At 45.0% G+C, this 27,562-nt stretch overlaps 1 protein-coding gene across 3 annotated transcripts in view; it reads left to right on the plus strand.

The window, feature by feature from the left end:
* KLF7 (KLF transcription factor 7) overlaps positions 1 to 27,562 on the plus strand; it is a 71,006-nt gene that overhangs the window by 21,780 nt on the left and 21,664 nt on the right. For 2 of the 3 annotated variants that reach the window (XR_010306218.1, XM_064161028.1), the window contains exon 2: positions 9,165 to 9,777. Coding sequence is in view for 2 of the 3 variants with exons in the window: in XM_064161028.1 (XP_064017098.1) it covers positions 9,165 to 9,777 (613 nt within the window). In the remaining variant the exon portion in view is untranslated. Of the gene's footprint in view, positions 1 to 9,164; positions 9,778 to 21,901; positions 21,955 to 27,562 lie in introns of those variants that run through there. The other variant, XM_064161041.1, reaches the window with a different exon arrangement.

Consider the following 27,562-nt stretch of genomic DNA (forward strand, 5'->3'; position numbering starts at 1 on the left):
GTCTGTCCTTAATCCTTTGACATTGATGCTATTTTTTTGTTGTTGTGACTGGTTGCATTTATTTTATCAATTGTTATTAAGCAGTAAAAAAAAAAACAACAAACCAACAACAAAAGCTCTCCAAAGCCCTGGTTCAGTGTTTGCAGATTTCTTTCAACCCTTCCTCTCTCCCCCCCTCCCCCCCCCAGATGCATATCAAATTCAGCCACTCATAGCTGAAGTCCTTTGTTCAGTGTCTTACATCCATTGCTGTGAAAATCTCTATGCTTAGAGCCCAAATACCACAAATTTTAGTGGGGAAAAATATCCATTTAAAATATTTGTTAGATAAGCTGTATTTCATTATCACTAAATTTGGGAACAAATCTTGATTTTTGACTCGCTAGCTATAGTTGTGGGTTCAGACTTTTTGTCCCAGACATTTATTTTACCACTTCTTTTTCTTTCCCTGCTGGTGAAAATTGCTAATTTTTGGCAAAAATTAGTTTTGATCTTTTGAGCATTCGAGGCTGACCAGAGTCTTTTGTAATTGTTGTTGCATCACACCCCAGAGCAACAGGAAAATGACTTGTGTTTATATGAAGCGAATTATTCTGTCCTTTAAGTAAATCTGAGAACGTTTTATGTTAAAATATATCTTCACTGAATGTTGTTGAGGCTCCTGATTTCAGCATCTTTTATGCTCTGAAGAAAAATGCTTTGGAGAATATTCGGGGAGAAAGCCATCTGGGTCTTGGTAGGAAAGTGTTCATTGAGAGTGCTGTTGTGCATGAATGACAGTGAATGGGCTGGTTTGGCTAAATACATTTTCTTTAAAGGTTCATTCTTTGGGCTGAGACCAAGGGAGGTGATGGGCACAGGCCATTATTCAAGAAATTTGCAAACAGAGACATGAGTTGTGTGTAGCACAGTCAAGAGTGTATGGACTTGTCCATTGCTGGCTCTGGTAGCTGGAGAGACCCACTTAGCTGGTGTTAGAGCGGACTAGCCTGGCAGCTCAGCTGTACACTGAAGTTACCAAAGGAAAGGAAGTCTTTGCATATCAGATGACCTTTACTGACTATGTATCTGCCTGCTTTTTGCTCTTGGCAAAAGCCTGGGTTTTGAGCATAGAGTTAACTTTTTTTATCCTCCTAAGTACAAGGGATTAAGGATTTACATGCAGATATTTACCATGAGCTAGCTGTCATTAAATGTCTTATTGTTATACCTTATAAGTGCTTTTAGCTGTCCTTTTTTTTTCCAGTGAACTATATAACATGTAGGTGAAACGTGCTGGCACTCGACTAGGAGTTTTGATTTAAACCCTGTGCAGTAAAAATTATTTGCTATTGCTTGAAACTGTTTTGCTAACCATTCCTTTCAGATTGCACTTTCCTCATTTTCCTGAGTGTATTTTGCAAAACTACTTATTTTAAGACTAAAATTCTGTTTATTTTATGCTGTCCCAAATGTTAAGCTTCTGATGTGCTGCAGCTTTTTGACAACTAGCAACTGCCCAGTAGAAGTTGCCAAGAGGAAAAGCTGGAGGTTTTGGCAGCTGGGTGGGAACAGATGACAATCTTGGAATAGATGGGCAAAAGTACTGGGTTTTGTTGTTGTTCAGGAAGTAATGAGGGCTTTTGGCAGTGGGAAGAAGATGCATCTTTCAAACCTTGGTTTAGGGTTAAGGACAAAAGTGACAAGGCATTTCATAGAAGGCAGGTGAATTCTGAATCTCTTATCCCTCTTAACTTCAGGGCTGCCCTACAATGTCCTCTTCAGTATCTGTTTCTGGCATCAGCAATGCAAGTGCTACCATGCCTCAAAGCTTTTGCTAGTCTCCTGAAGAATGAAATAATTTACAAAGGGCACTGGACCTGGTGCTGCTGTTTGCTGTGAGTTTGAGTGAACTGTGGTGGCATTAACCTTAGAATTATTGTTTTGGGTTGCCATCAGGTTGAGGATGCTTTCTCTTCCTTTGCAATCTTCAGATTTTTACAATTATTTAATGTTAGAGGTGAGGCTCCTTTTATTTTAATATGCCAGTAGAAAGCAATTGGGTTATAATGAAGGTTGAAATTTGACCTTCACTACTGCATGTATAATTCTGCTTTGCTCGTAGAAATTATGCTGCAAAGAGAATCCTTTCAAGTGTTGTAAACAAGAGCTGGTAGATCAGACCTGCTTGTCAGCCACATTCGACATTTTCATTCTCCGTCACAGTCTGATCTAACTATCCAACTTCTTAATTAGGTTTTGGATAACTTCCAAGATTGGTGCTTGATGTCCAATTATATCTGCAGTAAAATGACACTTAGAAGTAACTAGCACTTCCAGATGAGAACTTCCCATGATCTGCTAGAAAAATTAAAAGTCAAGATGTTATAAAATACTTCAACATCAATAAAACAGAGGAATCCAGTGATAAGGTCTCTTCCCAGAGTTTGTGTCTTTAAATCACTGTGTTGGAGCCGTGCTTTACCCTTGGCAGAACTTTGCCTTTGAGAGACTGTCCTGTCGTTAGCTGTGCAAAATGCCCAGGAGTTTGGGTGTTGTAAAGAGTTCAGAGCACAGGCAGTGGTTCCAGAGTAACCTGTGGTTTTTCAGGAGCCTGAAAGTACAGGTCAGATTCTGATGCACAACGTGGCTGCCAGTTGAGAGCAGTTCTCTTCAATTCATTGGAGCAGTTTTAGATTTGTACCCTGGGAAATGAGTGTTCATTTTGGGTCATTAGAATTTCCAGAGCTGTCTGAGCCTGTCCTGGCAGGACAGGCATGAATCCTGAACCCAGATGTCACCCCTGTGTCCCTGCAAAGGTCCCTATCCTACAGACATGTCTTCCCCCCATCATTCTCTAAAGGGGAGACAGAGACACCAGGTACTAACACTGCCTCAAGGCTTGCACATTGCTGCTGGTGGTGGTTCAAGCCAGAGCTTGTTGCTCTCTGGATAAGTGTGAAGTCAAGTATCAGCATCATGAGTGGTGACTCCAGCTCCTTCATGTTGGAATGGTCTGCCCAGGGCAGTGGAGGAGTTGCCATCCGTGGAGCTGTTCCAGTGGCATGTGCATCTGGCTCTTAGGGACGTGGCTTGGTGTTGACCATTTGGTGCTGTGTTGAACGTTGGACTAGATGGTCTTGGAGGTCTCTTCCAACCAGATCTATTTTGTGATTCTCTGATTCTGTGATATCTGATTTTTTAAAATGTTCTGGGTTGCACTTTAACCTGGACAAATGAAAGCACCCTGAAACTTAAGCTATCTGAGCCAAACCAGGTACCTGCAAGTCTAGGAGGGATTGGAAAGGCTGAGATTCATGTTGCTGACATTGCAATTAGTATCAAAACTGTCTTGGTTTTTATTTGCTGCAGAATTAGGAGAATCCTAAGGTCTGCTGAAAATGGTACCCATGTATCACACATCTCTGCTATCAGAGGCGCATGTGTTGTTTGGCCAATGATCTTTACTTTCAGTAGAAGAGCTCCACAGCCAAAAATATAGGCATAATAGAGGTCATACACTTCTGAATTGACAGATGTACTGAACATCAAAATGCACTGCAAGGGCTAAGAAGAAGTGTGATGGTGAGCAGTTTAGGTGAATTCAGCTGCTATGCAGGCCCCAGAGGACAGAAATGGTAATATAATGTGGGGAGCAAAGAGAAGGTTTTAGTTACTGATGTAGAGGCAGGAAACACACAGCATTTCTTGCAAGTCATGAAAATATGTCTCTGCTGGGAAAGTGCCTTTTTGCAGTCACATCCAAACTGAAAAATCAGACTTTGAGGCCTTGTGGAGATGCCAGACTGCTGTATTTTCCTAATTGCTTTTCTGCAAGTAGGTGGAGTCTCACAAAGTCATATCCTATGATTTGTCATCCATGCATTGTCATTTCTTTTAACTGGCTGAATTGAGGAGCAAGGTGCAAAGAGAATGACCCTTCTTAATCAGGGCAGATGGATTGGAGTAGTAGGTTAGTTTTTATCCCTGGCCTGCAAAAGTGGCCTGTCAGCAAACAGCAGTCTTACAGATCTTCTTGTCTTATGAAGGGAGCCACCTTCCTCTTCCTCTTCCCATTGCTATTTCTGAACTCTATATTGCTATAAATCCTACAGGCACCTGTAGAAAAGTTTGATACCTACCAAGTTACCTACTCAGTGTCACATGTGATACATTACATCCACTACACAAAGCTTCTCGTCTCTTGCAAGAATGGTTGAGGAGAAGATGAACATTCAACTAAACTATGACAAGAGCATGACAAGATTTGCTCACTCCTGTCTTAGGTATCCTTGGACCATTTTCCTACCAGGCTGATAGTGGAAATAGGAGATCACCGTCACCTGAATTCAGCAGTTTGGTTTCATCTCTGTGGATAGTGGTCAGTATCTTGCTGCTCCCACTAGCAATTGTTGATGCACTTGCTGGCAAATAACTTTGTGGGAATGGAGATCAAAGAACTCTCCGGCCCCTCTTCGTGGTCCATCTTGCTGGAGTGGGAACCTTAATGATCTCAGCCTCTCTTCTCCCAGTGAGAGCTCAAAATTAGGCTTAGTTGGCCTAAAAATTGTTTTGCCAGGGCAGGAGTGAAGGAAGCAGGCTGGTATCAAAACCCTTCTTCACTGCTCCCTAGGTGATTTGGGCTAGGAGAAGGGAAGGTCGCATAAGGTACTTGGCAGAAGCTGAGAAGTGCATATGGGAAAAGACACTTTGTTGCTGCCCACACTTGCCTGCTCTGGCAAATACAGTGGCAGGTAGGTTCCTGGCAGGGGGTTAAGGAAGGGCTGTGACCATAACCCCTCGCCAGGCTTTGTCTGCTGTGCAGATTATGTGGAGGGCTTTTCTGGCTCAGTGTTGCTAGGCTCTTCCCCCCTGTTGACTTGAGGAGGCTGAGGGGGGTGGGAGGGACTTCATTATATTGTTTCTTTGAGTTGTTGGGTTTTTTTCCCCTCTATGGGGAGATGAGCTTGATCCACTGGTTTTGGATTTCAGAGGCAGAAGGCAAGACATGACCAGCTGGTGTCTTGAAATGGCACAGGTGCAATGGCTGCGGGAGGGGGAGCCAGGAATAATTACAGGTTTCTGAAGCATCAGGCTTTGCCTGAAAAGGGCTCATCGAGAAACTGCTCTTTATGGAAAATTAATGGTGAAGCTGGAAAAAACTGTCAGGCCCACTATTGTTGTCATGGGGTAGTTATGCCTTAAAGGAGCAGCACCTCGCCTCCTCTCCATGGGCAGCCTGGAGCTGGTGAGCAGCTTTCTGATTCCACAGCAATTGAAATTTCATGTCGCTGCCATCAGATTTAATGGCCTCACATCCCTGTCTCTCTCTTTCCTGCCCCCCTCCCTTTCCATCACTAATTTGTGATTGTGCTTGCTCTTTCCTTTGGAAGTCTTTTATTTATTAGGCCCCTCAACCTGTTTCTACCCCATTTGGTGAAGGGTAAGTGGGCCAGAAATCTCGAATTACATGATGTGAGGAATTCAGAGCCATCACCTCTCCTGGTAGTGGGGTTAATTCCTGAAAGACTGTGGGGCATGTGGAGAAGTTGCTCACAAAACCTGTTAGGATTCATGTAGGGAGAGGCCAGATTCCCAGCTAAAGCTACACTTACAGTCCCAGAAACTCACTAGGAAAAAGAAAATGGAATGGTTGTTTAAAACAAGTACTAACTGATAAGTGTCCCACCTCCAGGCCTGTATGCAGGCACATCACATATTCTGTGCCTCTGTAAACAATCTACAAGCTGAAGTATAACAGGTCTCACATATATGTGTTGCTGTTCTACAGACATAAAGCAACGTCTGTTGTTAACTCTGAAAGTCATCCCACCACATGGTATCTGCAACTGGCAGTGCTGCTTTCTGGCTACTTTGAAAATAATAAGCTGGCATTACTTGGCACCTCCTAAAAAGCTGTGAGTGGGGCCTCTGTGCAAACCTATGGATGGGACTGTCATGGAGGCAGAGAATTAATGTGGCTGAGTCAAGAATTATAAAAATAGAATTATTTTATTTCCTGAAAACCTCACCTCCAAACTAGATACAAAACTAGTTTAGGTTTATTTACAGATTCTAATGCAATCAGGCATTCTTCAAAGGATGTTACAGACAAATTTAGAGATTTAGGAAGTCAGGAAACTATAAACACAGCTTTACCCCACTGTCAATCAGGCTGAGCAGAGAATTAAGGGAACAGCAGGCTTTACTCACAGAGGTGAGATGGGTATTTGGCAATGATCCCTTGCTGGATTTCTCTGCTGCTTGACTGCCTTCTGACACTGCAAGCAATATTTGGACACTGGAATGGGCTGCCCGGGGATGTGGTGGAGTCGCCGTCCCTGGGGCACTTCAAGGCAAGGTTGGACGTGGCACTTGGTGCCATGGTCTAGCCTTGAGCTCTGTGGTAAAGGGTTGGACTTGATGATCTATGAGGTCTCTTCCAACCCTGATGATACTGTGATACTGTGATCTCATAGTCTGGATCCACGCAGCAGAAGCAGAAAGCGAGTGGCGAAGCCACCAAACTCAGAAATGTCTTGAGACACAGCTGCCACAAGGCAGGGATTCATGGAAGTGATGCTGCCTCAGCAGTGGCAGGGGAGAGCCAAACTGTTAGGGTCTTCCCAGTTTGGAATAGCAGCCAGGAAGTTGGCTGCTCTATGGTCCGAGAGTAGCTCTCTCAAATAAAACCCAGGACTTGCCAAGCTTGTAAGTTTGCCCAGAATGGTGCAAAAGTTGGGAGAACGATCCAGAGGCAGAGATGGTGTAACACCATGCAAAATGTAGGAGCCATCCAAAAGTGGTGATGGCCCAAAATGGGAGTTCTGTCACAGCAGGAGCCTGTCCTGTCAGGAGCTCTGTCAAGGCTGGAACTCTTTCAAGGTGGGAACCACCCATGCCTTCTCCCTTGCTCTATTTATCCTTTTCTAGACAAAGTGTCCATTTGCCATTTTATACTGGGCACGATACCCAGCCAACCACCAGCCCGGCTCCACTGTGGGCTCCTGCATGTGTCAGCACATGGGCAGAAAGTGCAGGATGCTGCACTTTGGCCACAACAACCCCATGCAGAGATACAGGCTGGGGTCAGAGTGGCTGGAGAGCAGCCAGACAGAGAGGGATCTGGGGGTAATGACTGATACCTGCCTGAACATGAGCCAGCAGTGTGCCCAGGTGGCCAAGAGAGCCAGTGGCATCCTGGCCTGCATCAGGAATGGTGTGGTCAGCAGGAGCAGGGAGGTCATTCTGCCCCTGTACTCTGCACTGCTTAGACCACACCTTGAGTACTGTGTTCAGTGCTGGGCCCCCCAGTTTAGAAGGGACATTGAGATGCTTGAGCGTGTCCAGAGAAGGGCGACGAGGCTGGTGAGAGGCCTTGAGCACAGCCCTACGAGGAGAGGCTGAGGGAGCTGGGATTGTTTAGCCTGGAGAAGAGGAGGCTCAGGGGTGACCTTATTGCTGTCTACAACTACCTGAGGGGTGGTTGTGGCCAGGAGGAGGTTGCTCTCTTCTCTCAGGTGGCCAGCGCCAGAACGAGAGGACACAGCCTCAGGCTGCGCCAGGGGAAATTTAGGCTTGAGGTGAGGAGAAAGTTCTTCACTGAGAGAGTCATTGGACACTGGAATGGGCTGCCTGGGGAGGTGGTGGAGTCGCTGTCCCTGGGGCTGTTCAAGGCAGGATTGGACGTGGCACTTGGTGCCATGGTCTAGCCTTGAGCTCTGTGGTAAAGGGTTGGACTTGATGATCTATGAGGTCTCTTCCAACCCTGATGATACTATGATACGGTGAAAGGTGCCTCCTGCTGTTCCTCCTTCAAGCTTGCAGGGCTCAGGGGGGAAAGTAGTTTTCACACCTTCTTGTCCTCCCCATTCAAACTCACAGGGGATGGGAGTGGGGAGAAGAAAGGAATTTGGAGTGCCCGAACAGGGACCTTTGTACTCAGAAGGCAGTCTCTTGTCTCTTGTCCAGTCATACAAAGGTTTTCTTTCTCAATCAGATTCTGGACTCTTCCAGGTTGAGATGTACTTGAGTTGCCAGCTCACACAGACTGAAAAGTTTTGCCTAAAACCTCTTTCTTAATATCTTTAGAAATGTTCTCTGGGGAATAATGTTTTAGAGGTTTCTTAAAAGTATTAGAATGTCTTTTTCTCCAAGTCCTATGAAATTGCAGTGGTAATATTATAGCAACTGGCCTTTCAGACAGTCAGAAATGAATAACAGCACTAATAAACTCCATGAGAAGCTTCTGAAACGGCAGCAAATTATTTTTTTGTAAACAATAAAAGTTTATAATGTTGGTTATGGAGAGCACTGGGAAGTGTGATTGTGATTGGAGGCTTTATAGAGGCTAGCTCAGGGCACCCCATATTAAGTAGGAGGCTCACCCATTGTCATGCTGGTGATCGCTGCTGTAGAGATACAGGAACACATTTTTTCTTTCATCAGCCTCTTTACAGCTTCACCTACTTTCTAATAAGGTATGTTTGTATGTGTGCAAGTCTGGTGTCCTGTACAGGAAGCTCTGTTTGACCAGATGTGCCAGAAACTCTGTGAAACTGAGAGCAGCTCCCTTGTTCCTGTCATGTCTTTCCCTCTCTCAGGCCTTTTAAGCAAGCTATGGTGTGACTCTGAAGTTTTTCTCTGTCTTGTAACTTAAAATGATACACTTTAGAACTGTGCTGTTTTAGGAAGAGATTGGGTCCCAGTCAGCTACCCAAAGTTAAATTTGGAGTGAAAGTTAATGTTTGTGAGGGCAGAGGAAGCAGTTCTTTGGAGAAGTGACTTTTTGTTTATACATAGCCAGGTGATGGGGCCATTAGGATCACTTCATAAGTATAGACCGTTGGCCAGATTACACTTAAAGCTGGGAAGAGTCTGGTATCCATGGAACAATGTACAGTTTCTCATCAAAATGTACTGAATGCTTTTTGATTGTCATTATCTTCACTGCCACCTTAATAATCGCTACTGTATGTGGGTATTCCCTCATTCTGTCTGAGAGCAGCCTCAAGCAAGAGCCAAGTCCTCACATCTCCCAGTGTGAGTCCATCTTGCAAGAAATCACTGGTGTACATGAGTGGTGTCTCTGAATGGCTTTGGACCATGTTGTTCTCCTGCCTTAGGTAAGACCTATGCTGTAATCTCTCTCTAAAAGCTTTTTCTCTCCCTCCCCTGTCCTGCAGACATGCCTGGAGCTGGAGCGATACCTTCAGACTGAACCACGGAAGATGTCTGAGACCTTTGGTGAGGATTTGGACTGCTTCCTTCATGCTTCCTCAGCCCCAGATGCAGAGGACAATATCCGGCGGCTGGACCCCATCCTTTTACCAGTGGAGACGAGTATGTGTGACAAAAGTGTGAACATGGACATCATCCTCTCACGGGACAAACTACTATCTGAGACGTGTCTCAGCTTACAGTCCACCAGCTCTTCCACAGAAGGCTACACAGCTGTCAACCAGGCCCAGCTCAATGCAGTAACCTCATTAACACCCCCTTCCTCTCCAGAGCTCAGCCGCCACCTTGTAAAAACCTCACAGACTCTCTCAGCAGTGGACGGCACAGTGACATTAAAATTGGTGGCCAAGAAAACATCACTCAGCTCTGTGAAAGTGGGTGTAGCAACAGCAGCTGCAGGGACAATAAAAGGAGGGCAAAGTGACAGTGAACAAGGAGGTACAGGGGCAGAAGCATCCCCAGAAAACAAGAAGAGAGTTCATCGCTGTCAGTTCAATGGGTGCCGGAAGGTTTATACAAAGAGTTCCCACTTAAAGGCTCACCAGAGGACTCATACAGGTACTTGTGTAGGATGCTTCTCTCATCTCCTGCTACCCAACTATAACCATCTCCTTTTAGTCTCATTTAAAAAGAAAAAAAAAAAGAAAAAGAATCTTCTGAAAGTCTAAGCTGCTGTGTATGAAAGAGGGCGGTGAAAAAGTGTGATAGATGAGCAAATGTACCCCATTATTCAATAGAACAGAAGAATTCACCATTTACCACTATCTTGTTGGGTTTTCATATGTCTTGCATGGCTTGATGCAGAGTAATTTTAGGATACCTAAGGGATGTGGTTGTATCATTCATTTTATAACTGTGGGCATGCCAGTTTGGGTTTTCAGCACTCACTTCCCCCAGACAGCTTTAAAAATGTTAATTTTAGTTGTGTTAGTTGCTTCAAATATAAATTAGAGTGGGTGAGTTTAGTTGCCCTTTGTGTGGGGAAAAGAGAAAATTGTATTTCACATCTGAGATGTGTGGTTTAGGAGTAATCTGTGTGTACGAAAGCACATGTGTAGATGCAAACATGTAAGTGCATAGATGCATGTACCCTTGAGATAGTCACAGCCTTGGACTTCTCTGGTGATGACTTACAGTGAGTGCAAATGAAAGAATGATGTGGAGTTTGAATGGAATAATGCAGGTAGAGAGGGAATAGGATGTATGGAAAGATACTGGGCTGCTATATCTGGTACTATTTACTAATATTACATATAAGCTACACTGTGTAGGCTTCTTGAAACAAGGAATTGGCTTAGGTTTGGCTGTTCAGGATCCCACTCTCCTACCATTTGTTTGTAGTCCCCCAGTAGCTTTTGGGCTTGTATTCATTGGCAGTAATAATTGTGCAGTTTGTGTGCGTTGCTGCTTTGTTCTAAGCTTCACATGTGATGAGAGATGATAAATTCCCATTAGCACTGTCTTATCATGTGATTATTCTTCTTTCCAGAGGGATTGCTCTAATCAGTTTTCTCCATTTTACTGTAAAATGTGTGGTCTCTTATGATAACTGCACATTTAATTCACAATCTTATCATGCAGGCAGATTCCTAGAAGCAAGGTTCTTCCTGCAAGGTAGAGCATGTTGGACCCGTGCAGTAAATCAAACAAATGTGTGGGTTGTTAAGAGAGCTGCATCCATCAATGCTAGGCAGCCCCATAAAAGTTACACGGTCTGAATTATAAATCATATTAAGACATTAAAGGCATTGGGTTTGATCTTTTAAAATGGGCTTTCTAATGCTTTTACTGGGGATAGCCACCTTGCCAGGAGTGACCTCACTTGTGATCTAGTGATTTGAAAGCCAGTGAAAATAGTGCAATCATTTTAAAATCTGCAGCAACAATGTCAGGAGGCTCCTTGTAGCTCCAGTGCTGCTGTGAGGCTGGACTCTGCCAGAGCTGTCCAGGGGTGACATCCTTACCAAGGCCTTCCAGCAGGTAATGGAGCTGCTGTAAAAGCACAAATGCAAAGCATGAGAGCCACTGACACAGTGGTCCTAGTGTGCTCAGATGTGAGCTTTTCTCCTTGAGCTGGAAGTGATATATCTTACACTGTTCTTTCTGAAGTTAGTCAAGGATGTGACATGATCATAGAATCAACCAGGTTGGAAGAGACCTCCAACATCATCCAGTCCAACCTATCACTCAGCCCTAGCCAGTCAGCTAGACCATGGCACTAAGTGCCTCATCCAGTCTTTTCTTGAAGACCTCAAGGGACGGTGCCTCCACCACCTCCCTGGGCAGCCCATTCCAATGCCAATCACTCTCTCTGTGAAGAACTTCCTCCTAACATCCAGCCTATACCTACCCCGGCACAACTTGAGACTGTGTCCCCTTGTTCTGTTGCTGGTTGCCCGGGAGAAGAAGCCAACCCCCACCTGGCTACAGCCTCCCTTCAGGTACTTGTAGACAGCAATGAGATCACCCCTGAGCCTCCTCTTCTCCAGGCTAAACAACCCCAGCTCCCTCAGCCTCTCCTCACAGGATCACCTAGAAAGGCTAAACTTGTGGAGTTTCTCTGCTTTTGTCACCCAGTAGGCCAGAATGTGGACAAGGAGTCCTGAGAGAGCACTTGCAAAAACTATGACACCTCTACCTGTTTGGGTCAAAATCTTGCAACATTTTGCATGCTTCTGAACTCAGCCTTTGGACTGGTTGAATGCTATACCTGTGGCAAAACCTTTCCCTAGGTAATATCAGCATGTGAAATCTCAAGTTTTACAGTCAGCACATGATGAGAAACGTTCTTCACTGGCCCTGTGATACTTCTGCTGAATAGCCTTAGACTGTACCCAGTGCCACTGACATGCATGCATGTGTCTGCCCATTCACAGCAGTGCTCAACATGGTAATAAAGGCAAGTCTACCTTTGCTGGCAGATGGGGAAGACCTGTATGAGATGAGACTGTAGCTCCCTACTTCCCCTCCCAGCACCTTACTTACTGGGTTCAGCTACCCCCTGATCTTGCCAGTTAAACCCTCGATAGTTTAACAAGCCCCTCAACCATTTACTAGTTTATGGCAGTGCTCCTGTTTCAATCCACCAAGTCCTAATGAGATGACATAGATTGTTAGGAAAGCAGGGTAGTAAAAGACAAGAGAGAGGGCAAACCTGGCTGAGGAGATCTCCTCTCTTCAAGGCCATATAACCATTCTGTACCTGATCACGTCCCAGCTATGCACAGCTGCATAGAAAGCATTTCATTCTGCGGTGAGGACTGGGTACAGCCTTGTCAATTTGATGCAGAATTGAGAGCAGTTTTCTTTGTGGAAAGCAGATTGTCTAAACACCTTTGAACGTTCGCATCTTGGGAGCAGTCTGAGTGAAGCAAGAGGAGGGGTGTGATAGGCTTATCAGACTACCTTATTTGAGTCCATAGTGCAGTCATTCAGACCCCTTCATCCTGCTTAAGCGTTCTGTTCATTTGAAAAGCACTGACTATTTGGTGCCTTAAATCAGAGCTGGTACAATCAAGACATTAAATCTGCTCTGACCTCTGTGGTGGAGTTTCCTTGTAGGAAGCTCCTGCCTCCAGTAAAAGAGAGTGACAGAGAGAAATAGTTGTGGAAATTTGGGGAGGCTGAATTATAAATGGCAGGACTACCTCTTCTCTCATGTGTGTTAAGACTTAGGCTTAAGGCTAAGGACAAGAATCCCTTTTCCACATCAGTGCTTTATTTTTTGTCATGCCATGAACTGAGTTTGCTGTGGGTTGTGAATGCACCCAGCAGCAGTGCCAATGGCCAGTAGCCACCTGGCTTATTCAGTGGCTGAGCCGGAGGGTCTGAAATGATTGCAAGATATTTTCCTTTGGCTGGTAGTTAGTGTCATGCAAGAGCAGTCTGCCAATGTGAGCTCCATGTAAAAGGGTGTGAGTGCCCTGACAGACAAAGAGCTCTCAGTGTGGGGTTCGCAGGCAGGAAGGCAGATGCGGGCTGGTCACCCAACCTGCACGTGCAAAGTCCATTGCTGAATCAAAGGGATTTACTACAGTGCATGGAAACAAGAAAGCTCTGGGCTAGGGAGCTGAGGGGTGGAAGGCGGCGGAAGGAGGCTGCATTCCTTTCGTTTGTATGTAAGGCTGACCAGACAGACGCTGGCTGGCGTGCCTGGCTGCTGCGTGATCAGCCCAGCTGGGCTGGAGGCAGTGCAGCCTGAGAGCAGCTTGCTACTTTGGGCACAATTTTCTGTTAGGCCTTTACTTTACTGGGGAGCCCAGAGGCAGTTAGACCCCACAGTGCACTTGCTGCATTCCCCACATTATTCTCCCACATCTCATCAGTATGAGAATCAGGACAGTGCTGTAAGACCCACTAATGGTTGAACTGGTTATGAAACCACCTTCTGGATGACCTTCGGAGAAGGGAAAAACAATCATCTGTGTGGGAGAGAATTTAATCTGGAAGGGAAAGGAAAAAAACATTGTCTGGATGGAAAGGGAAATGAAAATATTTGACTGAATTCAAAGTAAGCTGGGGCATCTAAAGTGAAGGGTGTGTGAAGGAGCTGAGAGCAGAGGTGGGACTGGCTGTCAGAGGGCAGCAAAGAAGCCACTCAGGGGAAATACCAGCTGGCCCTGTAAACAGGAGGAAAAGGTGAACTGTACGTTTGGAAAGACCACACTGCTAATGTGAGAGTGAAGTAAAAACATCTAAAGAAAGAGCCGTAAGGGCTGGCAGGGTAATGCAGCCCTAGCACGTTCTCCCACAGTTATTCATGGAGCAGACATTAGAGCAAACAATGGCATTTTGTCTCTGTTGAGAGACAGAAATTTTTGTCCAGCCTTCACACATGCATGGAGATGAATTGCCAGTGTAAAGGGGAGTGGAGAGGGAAAGAATTTGCATGAGCTAAACCCCGTATGTAGTCATCAGTGCTTCCTTAATTAGAAAACTGTATATTGCTGGCAAATGTCTGGATTCAAGTAAGTCTAAAGGCAAGCTGGCTTGTGACCTATGGAAAGATTAGATATGGGACATGGCTGTGTCTCCCAGATCAAAGTCTCCCAGAGGACATTTCTATCTTCTGACAAAACTATTTGTGTCAGCCTTCCTTGCAGTAATATACAGGGCAAGGTGTGAGATGGCGTGGGTGATTTCTGGCTAGAGACAAAGCATCACATAAAAACCCACCGGGAAATCCTGAAGATTGGGACAGTGATAAAAAATGACCCTTAGGGTGTTCTGCTGAGGTCTGCAATTTATAAGTATCAAAAGGGTTTGGGTTTTTTTCTTTATCCATCTAAACCCATGATCTGGTACAACCTAAGCTGAAGTCTGAGAAGTGGCAGTTGGGCACCTCACATCTATATTTAGGTTAGTGAAGCCTAAACAAGTGCAAATGCCCATGTAAATAGATGTTACAAATCTGCATGTGGTCTTAAGCTAGCTGGCACTCATTTAAGAGGAGTTTATTTTGCATTGTCAGGACATCTTATTTTAAATTATATGGTTCTTTGATCCTGAGTGCTGGATGAGAGTAACTAAAACAAACAAATCCACCCTGCAGGAAAACAAATTACTACATTTGCAAGAAAAAGACAAGAGACACAAGAGTATTAAAGCCAGCATTAATGAACAGGAAGGGTTTGGAGGTGGGATTTAAAACAACAGAGAAGAGCTTTCCCAAAATGTTGGAGCTAGAGGGGAAATGTTCAGAATTTGGAAATGATTGGAAAAGACCAATTTGGGAAGAGCAGACTGGATGATAGCTAAAGAAGATTAATGCGAAGTAAAGGAGTACAAAATAAAGACAATCTGTGTCAGTGGCACCGCATGAATGCGAAGCCACTTTGCTGTTTTGTATTGTGGTAGCACCTGTGACCAGGAAGCCAATTAAAAGAAACAAAAAGGAAGTAGTCAAGCACAGCACCAATTCTGCATGATAAAAGATTTTGAAGAATAAGGTAGGGAAAAGCCAAGTATAGACAGCACAGGAGAATCGAAAGCTAAAGCCTGAGGTTTTTTGTTGTACACAGGCATATGGCTTTGGCTTAGTAGTGAATCTCCAGCTCTACGTGCAACCCAGCAAGGGGGCACAGAGGATGCTGAAGCTCCCATGGCAGCAGTTGAAGCAACAGGCTGATTTGCCACTCAAAAGCAGAGCAAAGGAACTGAAGGAAGAAGAATGTATGAGGAAAACTTTCATTCAGGGATGGATTAATCTCACAGATTCACAGAATGTTAGGGGCTGGAAGGGACCTCATAAGATCATCCAGTCCAATCCCCCTGCCAGAGGAGGATTACCTGTACCATCCAGGTGGCTTTGGAATATCTCCAGAGAGGGAGACTCCACGACCCACCATGGCAGCCTGTTCCAGTGTTCTGTCACCCTCACAGTGAAAAGATTCCTCCTCATGTTTACATGAAACTTCCTGTGCTTCATCTTCCACCTGTTGCTCCTTGTCCTGTCACTGGGTATCACGGAGAAGAGCCTGGATCCATCCTCCTGGCACTTATTCTTTACATATTTATAAACATTCATGAGGTCACCCCTCAGTCTCCCCTTGTCCAAGCTTAGGAGCCCCAGCTCCCTCAGCCTTTCCTTCTAAGGGAGATGTTCCTCGTGGCCTTCTATGAACAGGTCACAACATTAACAGATGAAGGGTGAGCAACTGATGTGGTTTTTTTTTGACACTGTCCCACACCACATCCTGGTCTCACATGGGTTTGATGGGTGGACCACTAGACAGATAAAGAACTGGCTTGATGGCCACAACGAAAGAGTGGCTGTCAATGGGTCTATGTCCAAGTGGAGGCCAGTGACAAGTGGAGTCCCTCAGAGATCAGTCCTGGGACCAGTCTTGTTCAACACCTTTGGCAGTGTCATGGACAGAGACATTGAAAGTCTCTTCCAACCTGGTTGATTCTATGATTGAGTGCACCCTCAGCACGTTTGCTGATGACACCAATCTGTGTGGTGCAGCAGACACGCTGGAGGGAAGGGATGCCATCCAGAGGGGGCTGGAGAGGTGGGCACAAGCCAACCTCATGAGGTTCAACAAGACCAAGTGCAAGGTCCTGCATCTGGGTTGAATCAATCCCAAGCACAAATACAGGTTGGGCAGTGACTGGCTGGAGAGCAACCCTGAGGAGAGGGACTTGGGGGTGCTGGTAGATGAGAAGCTCAACATGAGCCAGCAGTGTGCACTTGCAGCCCAGAGGGCCAACCAGATCCTGGGCTGCATCAGGAGAAGTGTGGCCAGCAGACCGAGGGAAGTGATTCTCCCCCTCTACTCTGCTCTAGTGAGACCCCACCTGGAGTACTGCATCCAGTTCTGGAGCCCCTATTACAAGAGGGATGTGGAGATGTTGGAGCATGTCCAGAGAAGGGCCTCGAGGATGATCAGAGAGCTGCAGCACCTCTGCTATGAGGACAGACTGAAAAGAGTTGGAGCTGTTCAGTCTGGAGAAGAGAAGGCTTCGAGGTGACCTTATTGTGGCCTTCCAGTATCTGAAGGGGGCCTACAAGAAAGCTGGGGAGAGACTTTATAGGATATCAGGTAGTGACAGGACTAGGGGGAATGGAGCAAAGCTGGAGATGGGTAGGTTCAGGCTGGATGTGAGGAGGAAGTTCTTGAACATGAGAGTGGTGAGAGCCTGGAATGGGTTTCCCAGGGAGGTGGTTGAGGCCCTGTCCCTGGAGGTGTTTAAGGCCAGGCTGGATGAGGCTGTGGGCAGCCTGATCTAGGGTAGGGTGTCTCTGCCCATGGCAGGGCGTTGGAACTAGATGATCCTTGTGGTCTCTTCAAGCCCTGCCTGATTCTATGATTCTGTGATTCCCTTAATCATCTTTGTGGCTCTGTGCTGGACTCTCTCAAGCAGTTCTATGTCCCTCTTGAACTGGGGGCCCCAGAACTGAACACAGTACTCCAGATGCATCCTCATCAGGGCAGAGTAGAGGGGGTGGAGAACCTCTCTTGACCTACTAGCCACAGCCCTTCTAATACACCCTAGAATTGCACTGGCCCTCCTGGCACAAGAGCACATTGCTGGCTCAGGGGGTACAGTTGCACTGACAAATTAAAAAAGGTGTTTTGTTGTGGGGCTGGTCCTTTTTGAAGTTTTTTGGGTAAGACCAAGAGTTTATCAAAGCTGATTAAAATTATTTTAACCAGATCTTTCTGGTTTTGAAGCATTTAACCATTTGGCAAGCATAGAGGGGAGTGTTGTGATTTCACTGTGGAGGGCCAGAGCTTTACATCATTATTATAGCAAGAGCTTAGGCTGAAGTAACGGACTCTGTGAACCTCACAGGCAGCATAAGGACATGCCCTGCCAAAAGCATTTAAAACACTGGTGGTGTTCATCTATTGTTTAATTGCCAGTAACTGAATTCCCAGTCCTGTGTTTCTGCTCCACCCAAATTGCCAAATCAATAGCATAGGACAGTCTTACTATTTGCATTTGGAAATGTAGATAGGTATTGCTTGTTTGTGTGTTTGCCATGTGAGATGATTTTTGGCACAAAGGAGTTCTAGGAAGTGATGTCTGTTCAGCAGCTGCAGGAGGGAGAGTGCAGGTGCCTGCCAGCATTGTGAAAGCACAGAGGAGCCATCTCCAGTTTGTCATCTACTGCTTTCTTTATAGCCATACACCCTGAGCCCCTGTGAGGCACCCATAAAGGGAGCAAATGATAGACATCACAGAGAAAGACTCAGAAGAAAAACCCTCAACTTGTCTTCTGCCAGTTTCATTTCATGTTGCTGCTGCCCACACTGGATACAAATGGCAAATTAACAATGAGAATTTATGTTTTTCTTGTCCACTTTGTCCAAAGCACTGGCAATTCTGAAGTATCTGAGGTCACACCAGGCCTGAATGAAAGATGTGTCCTCAGAGGTGCTGTTGTAAGCTAAGGTGGGCTTGCTAGATGAAAGGGGCCTGTGTGAACTTGGGAGCTTTTCCCTCTCATCTCAAAGGTAGATGCTGGGTTAGGATTTGCCTAAGCACAGTTGTGGGCATTTGAGTCTGCATCATACCTGGACAAGCAATCAGGAGGGTGGATGATTCTCTCCTAATCCAGAGCCTGCCTTTCACATCCCATGCAGATGCAGTTCTGGATATCTATCTGCACCAGCAGCAACTTGGAAACAGGAAGAGATGAAGTGCAAAACTTCATGGAAGCTGACATAAATGTCAGCTAAAAGTTGCCCCACTGTACTCAGCACTGGTGAGGCCACACCTTAACTACTGGATAGGGCTGGGTGATAGGTTGGACTGGATGATCTTGGAGGTCTCTTCCAACCTGGTTGATTCTGTGATTGTATGATTCCATATTTGATTTTGGAGCCCTCAACACAAGAAAGACGTTGAGGTCTTGGAGTGGGTCCAAAAATGCTAGAGCAAGGTCTGGAGAAAAGAGTTTCTGAAAAGCATCTGAGAGAGCTGGGGTGGCATAGTCAGGAGAAAAGGAAGCTGAGGAGAGACCTTGTCACTCTCTAGAACTACCTGAAAGAAGGTTGTAGTAAGGTGGGTGTTGGTCTCTTCTCCCTAGTAACAAGTGGCAGGATGAGAGGAAATGGCTGCAAGATGCACCAGGGGACGTTTAGATTGGATATTAGAAGAAACTTCTTCACTGAAAGGGTTATCAAAGGCTGGAATAAGCTCCCCAGGGAAGTGGTTGATTCACCATCCCTGGAGGTGTTTAAAAGCTGCGGAGATGTGGTGCTGAGGGACATGGTTTAGCACCAGACTTTTTAGTTAGATAATGGTTGGACTCACCTAAAAGATCTTTCCCAAACAAAACACTTCTGACATACAGCAGTGGTGTCCGTGCTTCTGCCAGGGGTGGTGAGGCCCTGAGTTAAACCCTGGACATCGTGGTGGTGGTGCCCACTGTATAGCACAGAGCAGCCGTGGCCAGGGAGAGCAGCTCTGCCTTAGCGCTAGCAATAATGCTTGGAAGAAACCTACTGAAAGATAGCTAAAGGCCATGATTATGATGCAGAGAATGCAGGGTGTATTTAATGATTAAAATAGCTTCTTTCTGTTTTGCTGGAGAAAGTCTTCATGTCTTCAGAAACCTTCTAACACCACTCTCAAAAGGCAGTTGGTTACCACACGTCAAGCAGTGAATGGTTATTGTCTGCAGTAGATTGAAACAAGAGACTAGGATGTCGAGTGAGGGCAGTTTCAAAGACTAGTTCAACCATTTTGGAAAGGGGAAGACAAAATACTATGGGGGACCTGCTTTATCCACAGGTCTCTGAGAGCGACCAAAACCTTTGCATCACTGCAGAACCAAAATCCTTGCTTAATAAGAATGAAAAGCCTTTAAAGTCTTGCAGGCAGTTTGCAATCCCAGCAGTCGCCACTTGAGGCTAGGCACCTGAGTCTCGTGTTGGGCAAATTTTCTCTTGGATCTGTCTGGTCTTCAAAACCTGGTGCTGAAAACTGGGGCTACAAAAACTAGATGTTGAAAAGGCATTTGCAGGTGTGTTAGCTAAGCTAATGATGACAGGCATGAGTTTCAAAATAAAAGCTGATCCCAATCTGAGCTCTGAAAGAAAGGTGTCCTCATTCTATGTATGATAGTGCACATTCGGAGGCTTAGCAGGGATTGATTCCTTCCTCCTATATGTCTGGGCTCTCAGCTCTGACAGAGACAACTTCATAGCTTAGTCAGACAGTTTTCCAATGTCATTCTATTTTTTTAATGATGATTATGAGTGAAGTTTGTATTAGTTGTTGGAAATGAATGTTTTACAGTTACAGGCGTGCACATCTGCGCTTACTTTTATTCAATATATAACTGCATGGAATAGTATTATGATTCATTTTGCATAAACTTCTATTTAGAACATCTTGTTAGTCATCTGTAACTTTGCAAAGCTTTTCCTTCTTCAGAGTGAATTTTGTCCATATTTGGGGTTTTTTTTAAGTGTAGGTTACTGGTTGTTGTTTCAGAAGTTGGAGGGCAAATACTTGATTTTTAGGAGTATGTGGTGTGTGTATTGAGGAGGGGCAGGAGTGTGACACATTTAGCAAAAAAAAATTGGCTTACATAATGGAAAATAGTCTTTCAGTAGAAAATTTCTGAAAATATCTGGTAAAAATCAACTTGAATTGAGTAAGTTCTGATCTGTTGTGAAGTTTAATGTGAGTGTGATACGTGTGATATAATTTTGTAGTGAATTCTTCGCAAACCCCACAGAATCCTAAAGGTGATTCTTTTCCTGGGCTTTCTTTGGCTTTGAATGTGTGTTAGGAAATTTCACAGTATTTCACAGTATCACCAAGGTTGGAAGAGACCTCACAGATCATCAAGTCCAACCCTTTACCACAGAGCTCAAGGCTAGACCATGGCACCAAGTGCCACGTCCAACCTTGCCTTGAACAGCTCCAGGGATGGCGACTCCACCACCTCCCCGGGCAGCCCATTCCAGTGCCCAATGACTCTCTCAGTGAAGAACTTTCTCCTCACCTCCAGCCTAAATTTCCCCTGGCGCAGCCTGAGGCTGTGTCCTCTCGTTCTGGTGCTGGCCACCTGAGAGAAGAGAGCAACCTCCTCCTGGCCACAACCAGAAAACCTCTCATTTGAAAAATATTTCTCCCTGAAGATGAAGTGTTGCTCAGCAATGGAATTTCATAGTACATTTATGTCTTCCTTTAGTTACACCATTTGGCAGAACCAATTACCTGGGTGGTTTCTAGCTGGGTGCTAGCCTGTCCTTAACTAAGGGAGGTGCAATCATTTATGCCTTTTCCAAAATCCAGATGAGGAAGCTTTCTAGTTGATAAAATGAATCATCTTTACTCACTGCCTTGTGCTCTTGAGACCAGACCTCTTGGTTCACCGTGGTTTGCCGAGCAGTGCTACCAAGAACTCTGTACCCAGTGTGAGGCAGCAAGGAGCTCCCATACGACCAAGCACAGCCTGTCACCTTCAGCCATGGGACAGGGAGAAAGAACCAGGAAGGATTTCTCCCTCAGAAACACCATGTGCCTACCACTCTGACACTGTGACAGGTTTCAAGGTTCACTGAGAGAACTTGCCAGTGTCCTTTTTTAAGCCCAGGCATACAATTTCCCTTCCACCTCCACCCCTGAATGAAATGCAATATCTGGATGAATGAAAGCAAGCATCCTGGGTCATTGTCTTCAGTTTTTCCTTTTGTTGATGACAAAACTTGGAAACAAAAAGCGTGTCCAGAGAAGGGCGACGAGGCTGGTGAGAGGCCTTGAGCACAATCCCTATGAGGAGAGGCTGAGGGAGCTGGGATTGTTTAGCCTGGAGAAGAGGAGGCTCAGGGGTGACCTTATTGCTGTCTACAACTACCTGAGGGGAGGTTGTGGCCAGGAGGAGGTTGCTCTCTTCTCTCAGGTGGCCTCTCAGAACAAGAGGACACAGCCTCAAGCTACGTCAGGGGAAATTTAGGCTTGAGGTGAGGAGAAAGTTCTTCACTGAGAGAGTCATTGGACACTGGAATGGGCTGCCCGGGGAGGTGGTGGAGTCGCCGTCCCTGGAGCTGTTCAAGGCAGGATTGGACGTGGCACTTGGTGCCATGGTCTAGCCTTGAGCTCTGTGGTAAAGAGTTGGACTTGATGATCTATGAGGTCTCTTCCAACCTTGGTGATACTGTGATACTGTGATATTTTATTTACCCCTTGTGTCTCATTTTTGTGTTGTCTCTTCCAGTGTGCTTACTTCTTTTGGTGGCCTTTCTCTGACTTTTCAGTGGCAAAAGGGAGGAAATGCAGCAGCATCCAAGTGGTGTGAAACATCGGCACCATCATAGGTTGAATAAGCAAAGCCACACATTCCTTAGCAGAAATGTGGAGCAAAACCATTTAAGATGTTGTTAGCATTTGGAAAGGAGAGTGCCTGTTACTCTTCATGTTTTTTTCATCAGTTCTGGTTCCTCATGCATGTGTCTTATCTTTTGCCTGGAGTATATGCTTTTGTATTTTGCCTGGAATTTCTCAGAAACTCTTGGCCTAAGAACTGGATGTCCAAAGAGCACTTCTTTGATATGTTGCCGTGGGTTATGTAAATATGTGCCATGTCCCATAAAGGGCTGTCTTTATTGTTCACTCTCTGGGATAACTTACAAAAAACAAAGGGAAAAAAATATATTTCACAGTCCTGGAAAAATCTGACCCAGTGCACTGCTGTATTTTTTCCCCTCCTCTTTTTCATCTGTTCTTTCTGCTGCTGTTACTTTGCCTTGCATCTTTGAGCTTGCAGAGCTCCACTGAATCTGAAACTAAAAGCCCTTATTAGAGGTTTGGGGTTGTTTTTTTTTGAGTTCTTGCCACTCCTCTGGGGACCGAAGTAATGGCAGCTTGAAGCAGCAGAGAATGCGTAATTAGGGCAAACCGCGATGCCTCGCATGATGGAGAGAAACAGGAGGAGAGGAGGGGAGGTGCACACAGCCTGGCGTGCACAGGCTGTTACTAGGAGACCCGGCACAAAACGCGTGAGATGCAGGGTGCTAATGGGCCAGCCCGCCGCCTGGGTACCAGCCTGACCTGCTGCACAGCTGCCTCTGCCCGCCTGTTGCCAAGCAACTCCATCTTAATTTTTTTTCATCTCCCCCCCCCCTCCCCCCTTTTCTTAATTTTCCTCCCCACCTCATTCACTTATTCTGGAGGCCTAATTGGGTACTTTTGCTGCTGGTGTTGTTGCTGGGTTCCCACCTGGGCCTGCCACTCTGCTGCTATCCCCAGGGCCCAGGGCTGGGGGAGGATGTGCTGGCAATTAATGGGGCAGAAGCAGGAGTTGTTATGTCCGGGCTGGCGCCAGCATCCATCTCCCAATCCCACTCCCCAGGAGCCAGGAGCTTCCTTCAGAGCGAAGGCTGCAGAGAAGGGTCTTGAAAGGGGAGTAGTGTTTCAAAGGCTTTATTCCTCTCGATGGGAGCTTTGCAGAGACCCAGGAAGTCTTGTATAGACTCAGGAATTTAAACTATGGTGTTCCTCTCTGCCTTTAGTGCTTAGCATGTATGACAATGGACATTGGTTAAATTTGTCCTCTTAAGTAGAGAAGAAAATGAAAAAGCTCCATTTCTTTGACTGTTGCTACATGCTTTTCTTTCCTCTGCTTTTCAGCTAGGCAAGTGGGCTTTGTGGATACATTAGGTGCTTGTGTGTGTCTAAGCTGTAATGCTGCAAAAATGCATTTCTTTTCACGTCCTGAATGGCTACACACTGAAGACTGCTCAGTAGACAAGCTTTGGCAAGACTAATGCAGAGTTTTGAAGTTTGTAGAAAGACTGATTGGACGTTGGGTCTGGTTCTTAACCTCTTTCCCCCCATCTCTAATATAGACATGATCAGAGCCATCTCTCTGTAAGAGCACTGCTGACCTTTTTGGATGGAAGGAACTGTACATTGTTCATGGAAATGTACTGCTTTTACACTTGATCATCCCTGCCAATCTAAAAATAGGTACAACCTTCTCACATTCTGTATTTCACAATCCTGTCACATTCCTCTTCTGCCCCGTACTGTCTCCTGCCAGCTTTTCTCTTGTGCTTTGTCACCGTCTCAAAGGCTTTTCCATCTTTCCAGCAGATGACAAAACTGTGAATAAAATGTCTTTTTTTCTTTTCCTTTCTCTTCCTTTTTTCTCTTTTTGAGTAGAAAGTGTTGGTGAACCACTTAAGCACTGACCATTGGCCCCTCTTGCATTCCTTTGTAGTAGTAATAATAATAATAATAATAATAATAATAATGATGCTTTCTATTCTCTAACAGAAGTCAATTAGAAGTATATTGAGGAATGAATGGCTCAGAAAAATATCTGAAATTGATCTTTGTAATTAGTTTTACTGGTTGATGGCTTGCACTCAGGTACACTTAGATGCTGGCATTGATCTCCCGAGGATGTGTGTATTAAATAGCCTGCTCTTCCTTTTTGCTAAAGAAATGAACATACTAATCTTCAAAAGGTGATGCTATGGTGTGCTGAACCACAGCTGCTCACTAGCTTTTCTGTAACCTCACCAGCAGAGAAGCTGTCTGAGCCATGTGATGGTAACTTGCTGAATCTGGTGTGGGAGTGGAGCTTTGTAACAGGCAGCAAGTCTTGGGCTACTCCTCTTCTATGTCTTGTATTTGACAAAGCATGGGTATATAATGAAGGAGGATAGGCATGGATGTTAAGGAGACCTGTCTAGTTAGATTTCATTTTTGCCTTAACCTGAATGCCCTTCTGCAACATGCTTCTGTTAAATATCATGTAGCTTTTTCCAGAGAGAGAGAGAGAGAGGTGACCAGTACAGTTTTCTGTTGTGCCATGTGCTATGTGCTCATGTTCATCTAATTAGAAGAATTATGGCTCTGCTTTGTTGGTATGCCATGTATGTAGGTTGTAAAGCACTCAGGGACCCTTGGAGATGAAGAGTGCTACATAAATATAAAATATTGCTAATGTGATGTTCCACGTTAGGTGTTCCATTGTGCTGTGGCAGACTTCTGTAATTAACTGCACAGCAAATACAAATGTCTGGCTGGCATTCCTGTGCAAGGCAGTTTTTTTGGGGGGGGGGATGCTTCTCACTAAAAACCACACTAAATTCTGGCATTTCTGAGTAGCTTGGATCTTCACTAACACCATCCCCACAGGCACCAGCTTCTGAAGGAAGGATCCCTTAGGTCATCCTGGAGTGACATTGCTGTTCACTGCAACAGGACATAGTCACCAGCCTAGGAAAGGGTTTCTTAGGCAAGGTGATGAGGAGCATTATTAAAACATTCTCTTGAAAAGGCAGCGGCACTACTTGATTCTTCACATATTTCTTTGCACGGATTAGGCCCCTTGAGTTTCCTTATAGGAGAAACTCAGATGAGAAATCTTGCATTTCTTTTTCAGTCACAGTTTGCAGTTTGTCTGTTTCTTTCAGGAACCCAGATCCTGGAGTAAGCATACCTAAAGCTGTTTTTCAATACATGTTTTTAGACATTTAGACTTTTAGAACTAGTTTAATTTTAAATAGTTTTTTAATCAAAGATTTTAAGAAGGAAGTAAGTTTCTGTATTTCTTCCATATTTTTTAAAGCCTGAAATGATGCTTAAATGATTCACAGTGGGTGAGAGTAGAGGGTGAGTTTTAAGGGCCTGTTTCTGTTGTTTTCTTAAAGACATTTTTGCATGCTGGTTTTGTGTGGTTACATAACATGATATTAAGGAGCTCTTAAAACATAGTACAATGGCCTTCAAATGTGCATACAGGCAGAATTTGGATGTTTTTTTGGCTTAAGTTTCCTTAAGCATTTGTCATTAAATTGGTCACAGTGACAAAAGGAGTTCCATGACTGTACCACGTTTTAGGATGGAGACAGAAGCAAGGATTTTGGTTGTGATTCTCCTCTGAAGTTCATTTCAGGACCAGTGGCTTAAACTACTTGATTGTTTACTAAGTGGACTAATTGGTATTTAAGGTGGAACACATACAGATGGATAATCATAATGCCTTTAATTCTCTAAAGATACAGGGTGAAACTCAAGCCTTGATGGGCATTTTTCCAATTACTTTGATGGAACCAGGATTTCAGCCCACATCATTGCCAACTCTGAAATCTCATGCATATCCCAAAACCTGGAAAGGTTTTCTTCTTAAAGTCTCTGATCTTGAAATCCAGGGAACAGGGAGAAAACTCCTTTCTCTGTATTTTGTTTCTAGCCTGCAGGGCTACAAAGAGAAATTTAAAATCATGGTCTTAGATTATCAACAAAGCAGAAAGCCACTTATCTCCAAATATTATTGGTTTGTGCTTTAAAAATCTCATTATTTCCATGATAGACTGGACCCACGAATTTTTAACCCTTGGCACTGGCAAAAAGTAATGAGATCTAAGGTGTATATAATCTCCAGCTTTCATGGAGTGCTGTAGTTTGTGACTGTATGCTCAGCTGATCTTGGTTATGTACCTCTGAATCCCACAACTTCACGTTTCTACACAGAAACAGACACAAGATGTCCACAGTAAATGTTGCCTTGCTCCTTGTACAAAACAAGTATCTTGGAGACCTAGAGAATGCCTGTGGGATATAGGTGGCAAGGACAGGGAGTCCTCTATGTTTTGAGAGCAGACAACATCCTCACTGCTGTGTTTTCATAGAATCATTTTGTTTGGAAAAGATACTTTAGGTGAGTCCAACCATTATCTAACTACCAAGTCTGGTGCTTAACCATGTCCCTCAGCACCACATCTCTGCAGCTTTTAAACACCTCCAGGGATGGTGATTCAACCACTTCCCTGGGGAGCTTATTCCAGCCTTTGATAACCCTTTCAGCGAAGAAGTTTCTTCTAATATCCAATCTAAACGTCCCCTGGTGCATCTTGCAGCCATTTCCTCTCGTCCTGTCACTTGTTACTAGGGAGAAGAGACCAACACCCACCTTACTACAACCTTCTTTCAGGTAGTTCTAGAGAGTGACAAGGTCTCTCCTCAGCTTCCTTTTCTCCTGACTATGCCACCCCAGTTCTCTCAGATGCCTCTCAGAAACTCTCTTCTCCAGACCTTGCTCTAGCGTTTTTGGACCCACTCCAAGACCTCAATGTCTTTCTTGTGTTAAGGGTTCCAAAATTGAACATAGTACTCAAGATGTGGCCTCACCGGTGCTGAGCACACGAGTACAGTCACTTCCCTGGTCCTGCTTGTCTCACTATTCCTGATACAGGCTAGGATGCTGTTTGCCACCTTGGCCACCTGGGCACACTGCTGGCTCATGTTTGGAAGGCTGTCATTCAGTGCCTCCAGGTCTTTATCTGCTGGGCAGCTTTCCAGCTGCTCTTTTACAGACCTGTAGCGTTGCATGGGGTTGTTGTGACCAAAGTGCAGGACCTAGCACTTGGCCTTGTTGAATCTCATACAATTAGCCTTGGCTCATTGATGCAGTCTGTCCAGGTCTCTCAGTAGAGCCTTCCTATCCTCAAACAAATCAGCACTCCCTTCCAGCTTAGTGCTATCTGCAAACTTTCTCAGGGTGAATTCATTCCCCTAAGACCAATGGTAAAGACATTAAAGAGAACTGGCCCCAGTACTGAGCCCTGAGAAACACCACTTGTGGCTGCCTGCCAACTGAATTTACCTCCACTCACCACCATTCTTTGGGCCCTGCCATCCAACTGTTTTTTACTGCAAAGTGTTCACCCATCCAAGCCATGAGAAGCCAGTTTCTTCAGGAGGATGTTATGTGAGCATAGCACTCTGTGCACTTGCAGGCATGAGCAGGCTGTTTCTCATGGATCCTCAGTGGGCAACTAAGGATGTGTCTATGTGAGTGTTTTCTGGTTCAAGTATCCCTTCTGAGATGAGTTTTCTAGTTGCTGTCATTCATTGTGCTTTGGTT

This window comes from Pogoniulus pusillus, chromosome 2 (genome assembly GCF_015220805.1).
Source record: "Pogoniulus pusillus isolate bPogPus1 chromosome 2, bPogPus1.pri, whole genome shotgun sequence".
Classification (NCBI taxonomy): Eukaryota; Metazoa; Chordata; class Aves; order Piciformes; family Lybiidae; genus Pogoniulus; species Pogoniulus pusillus.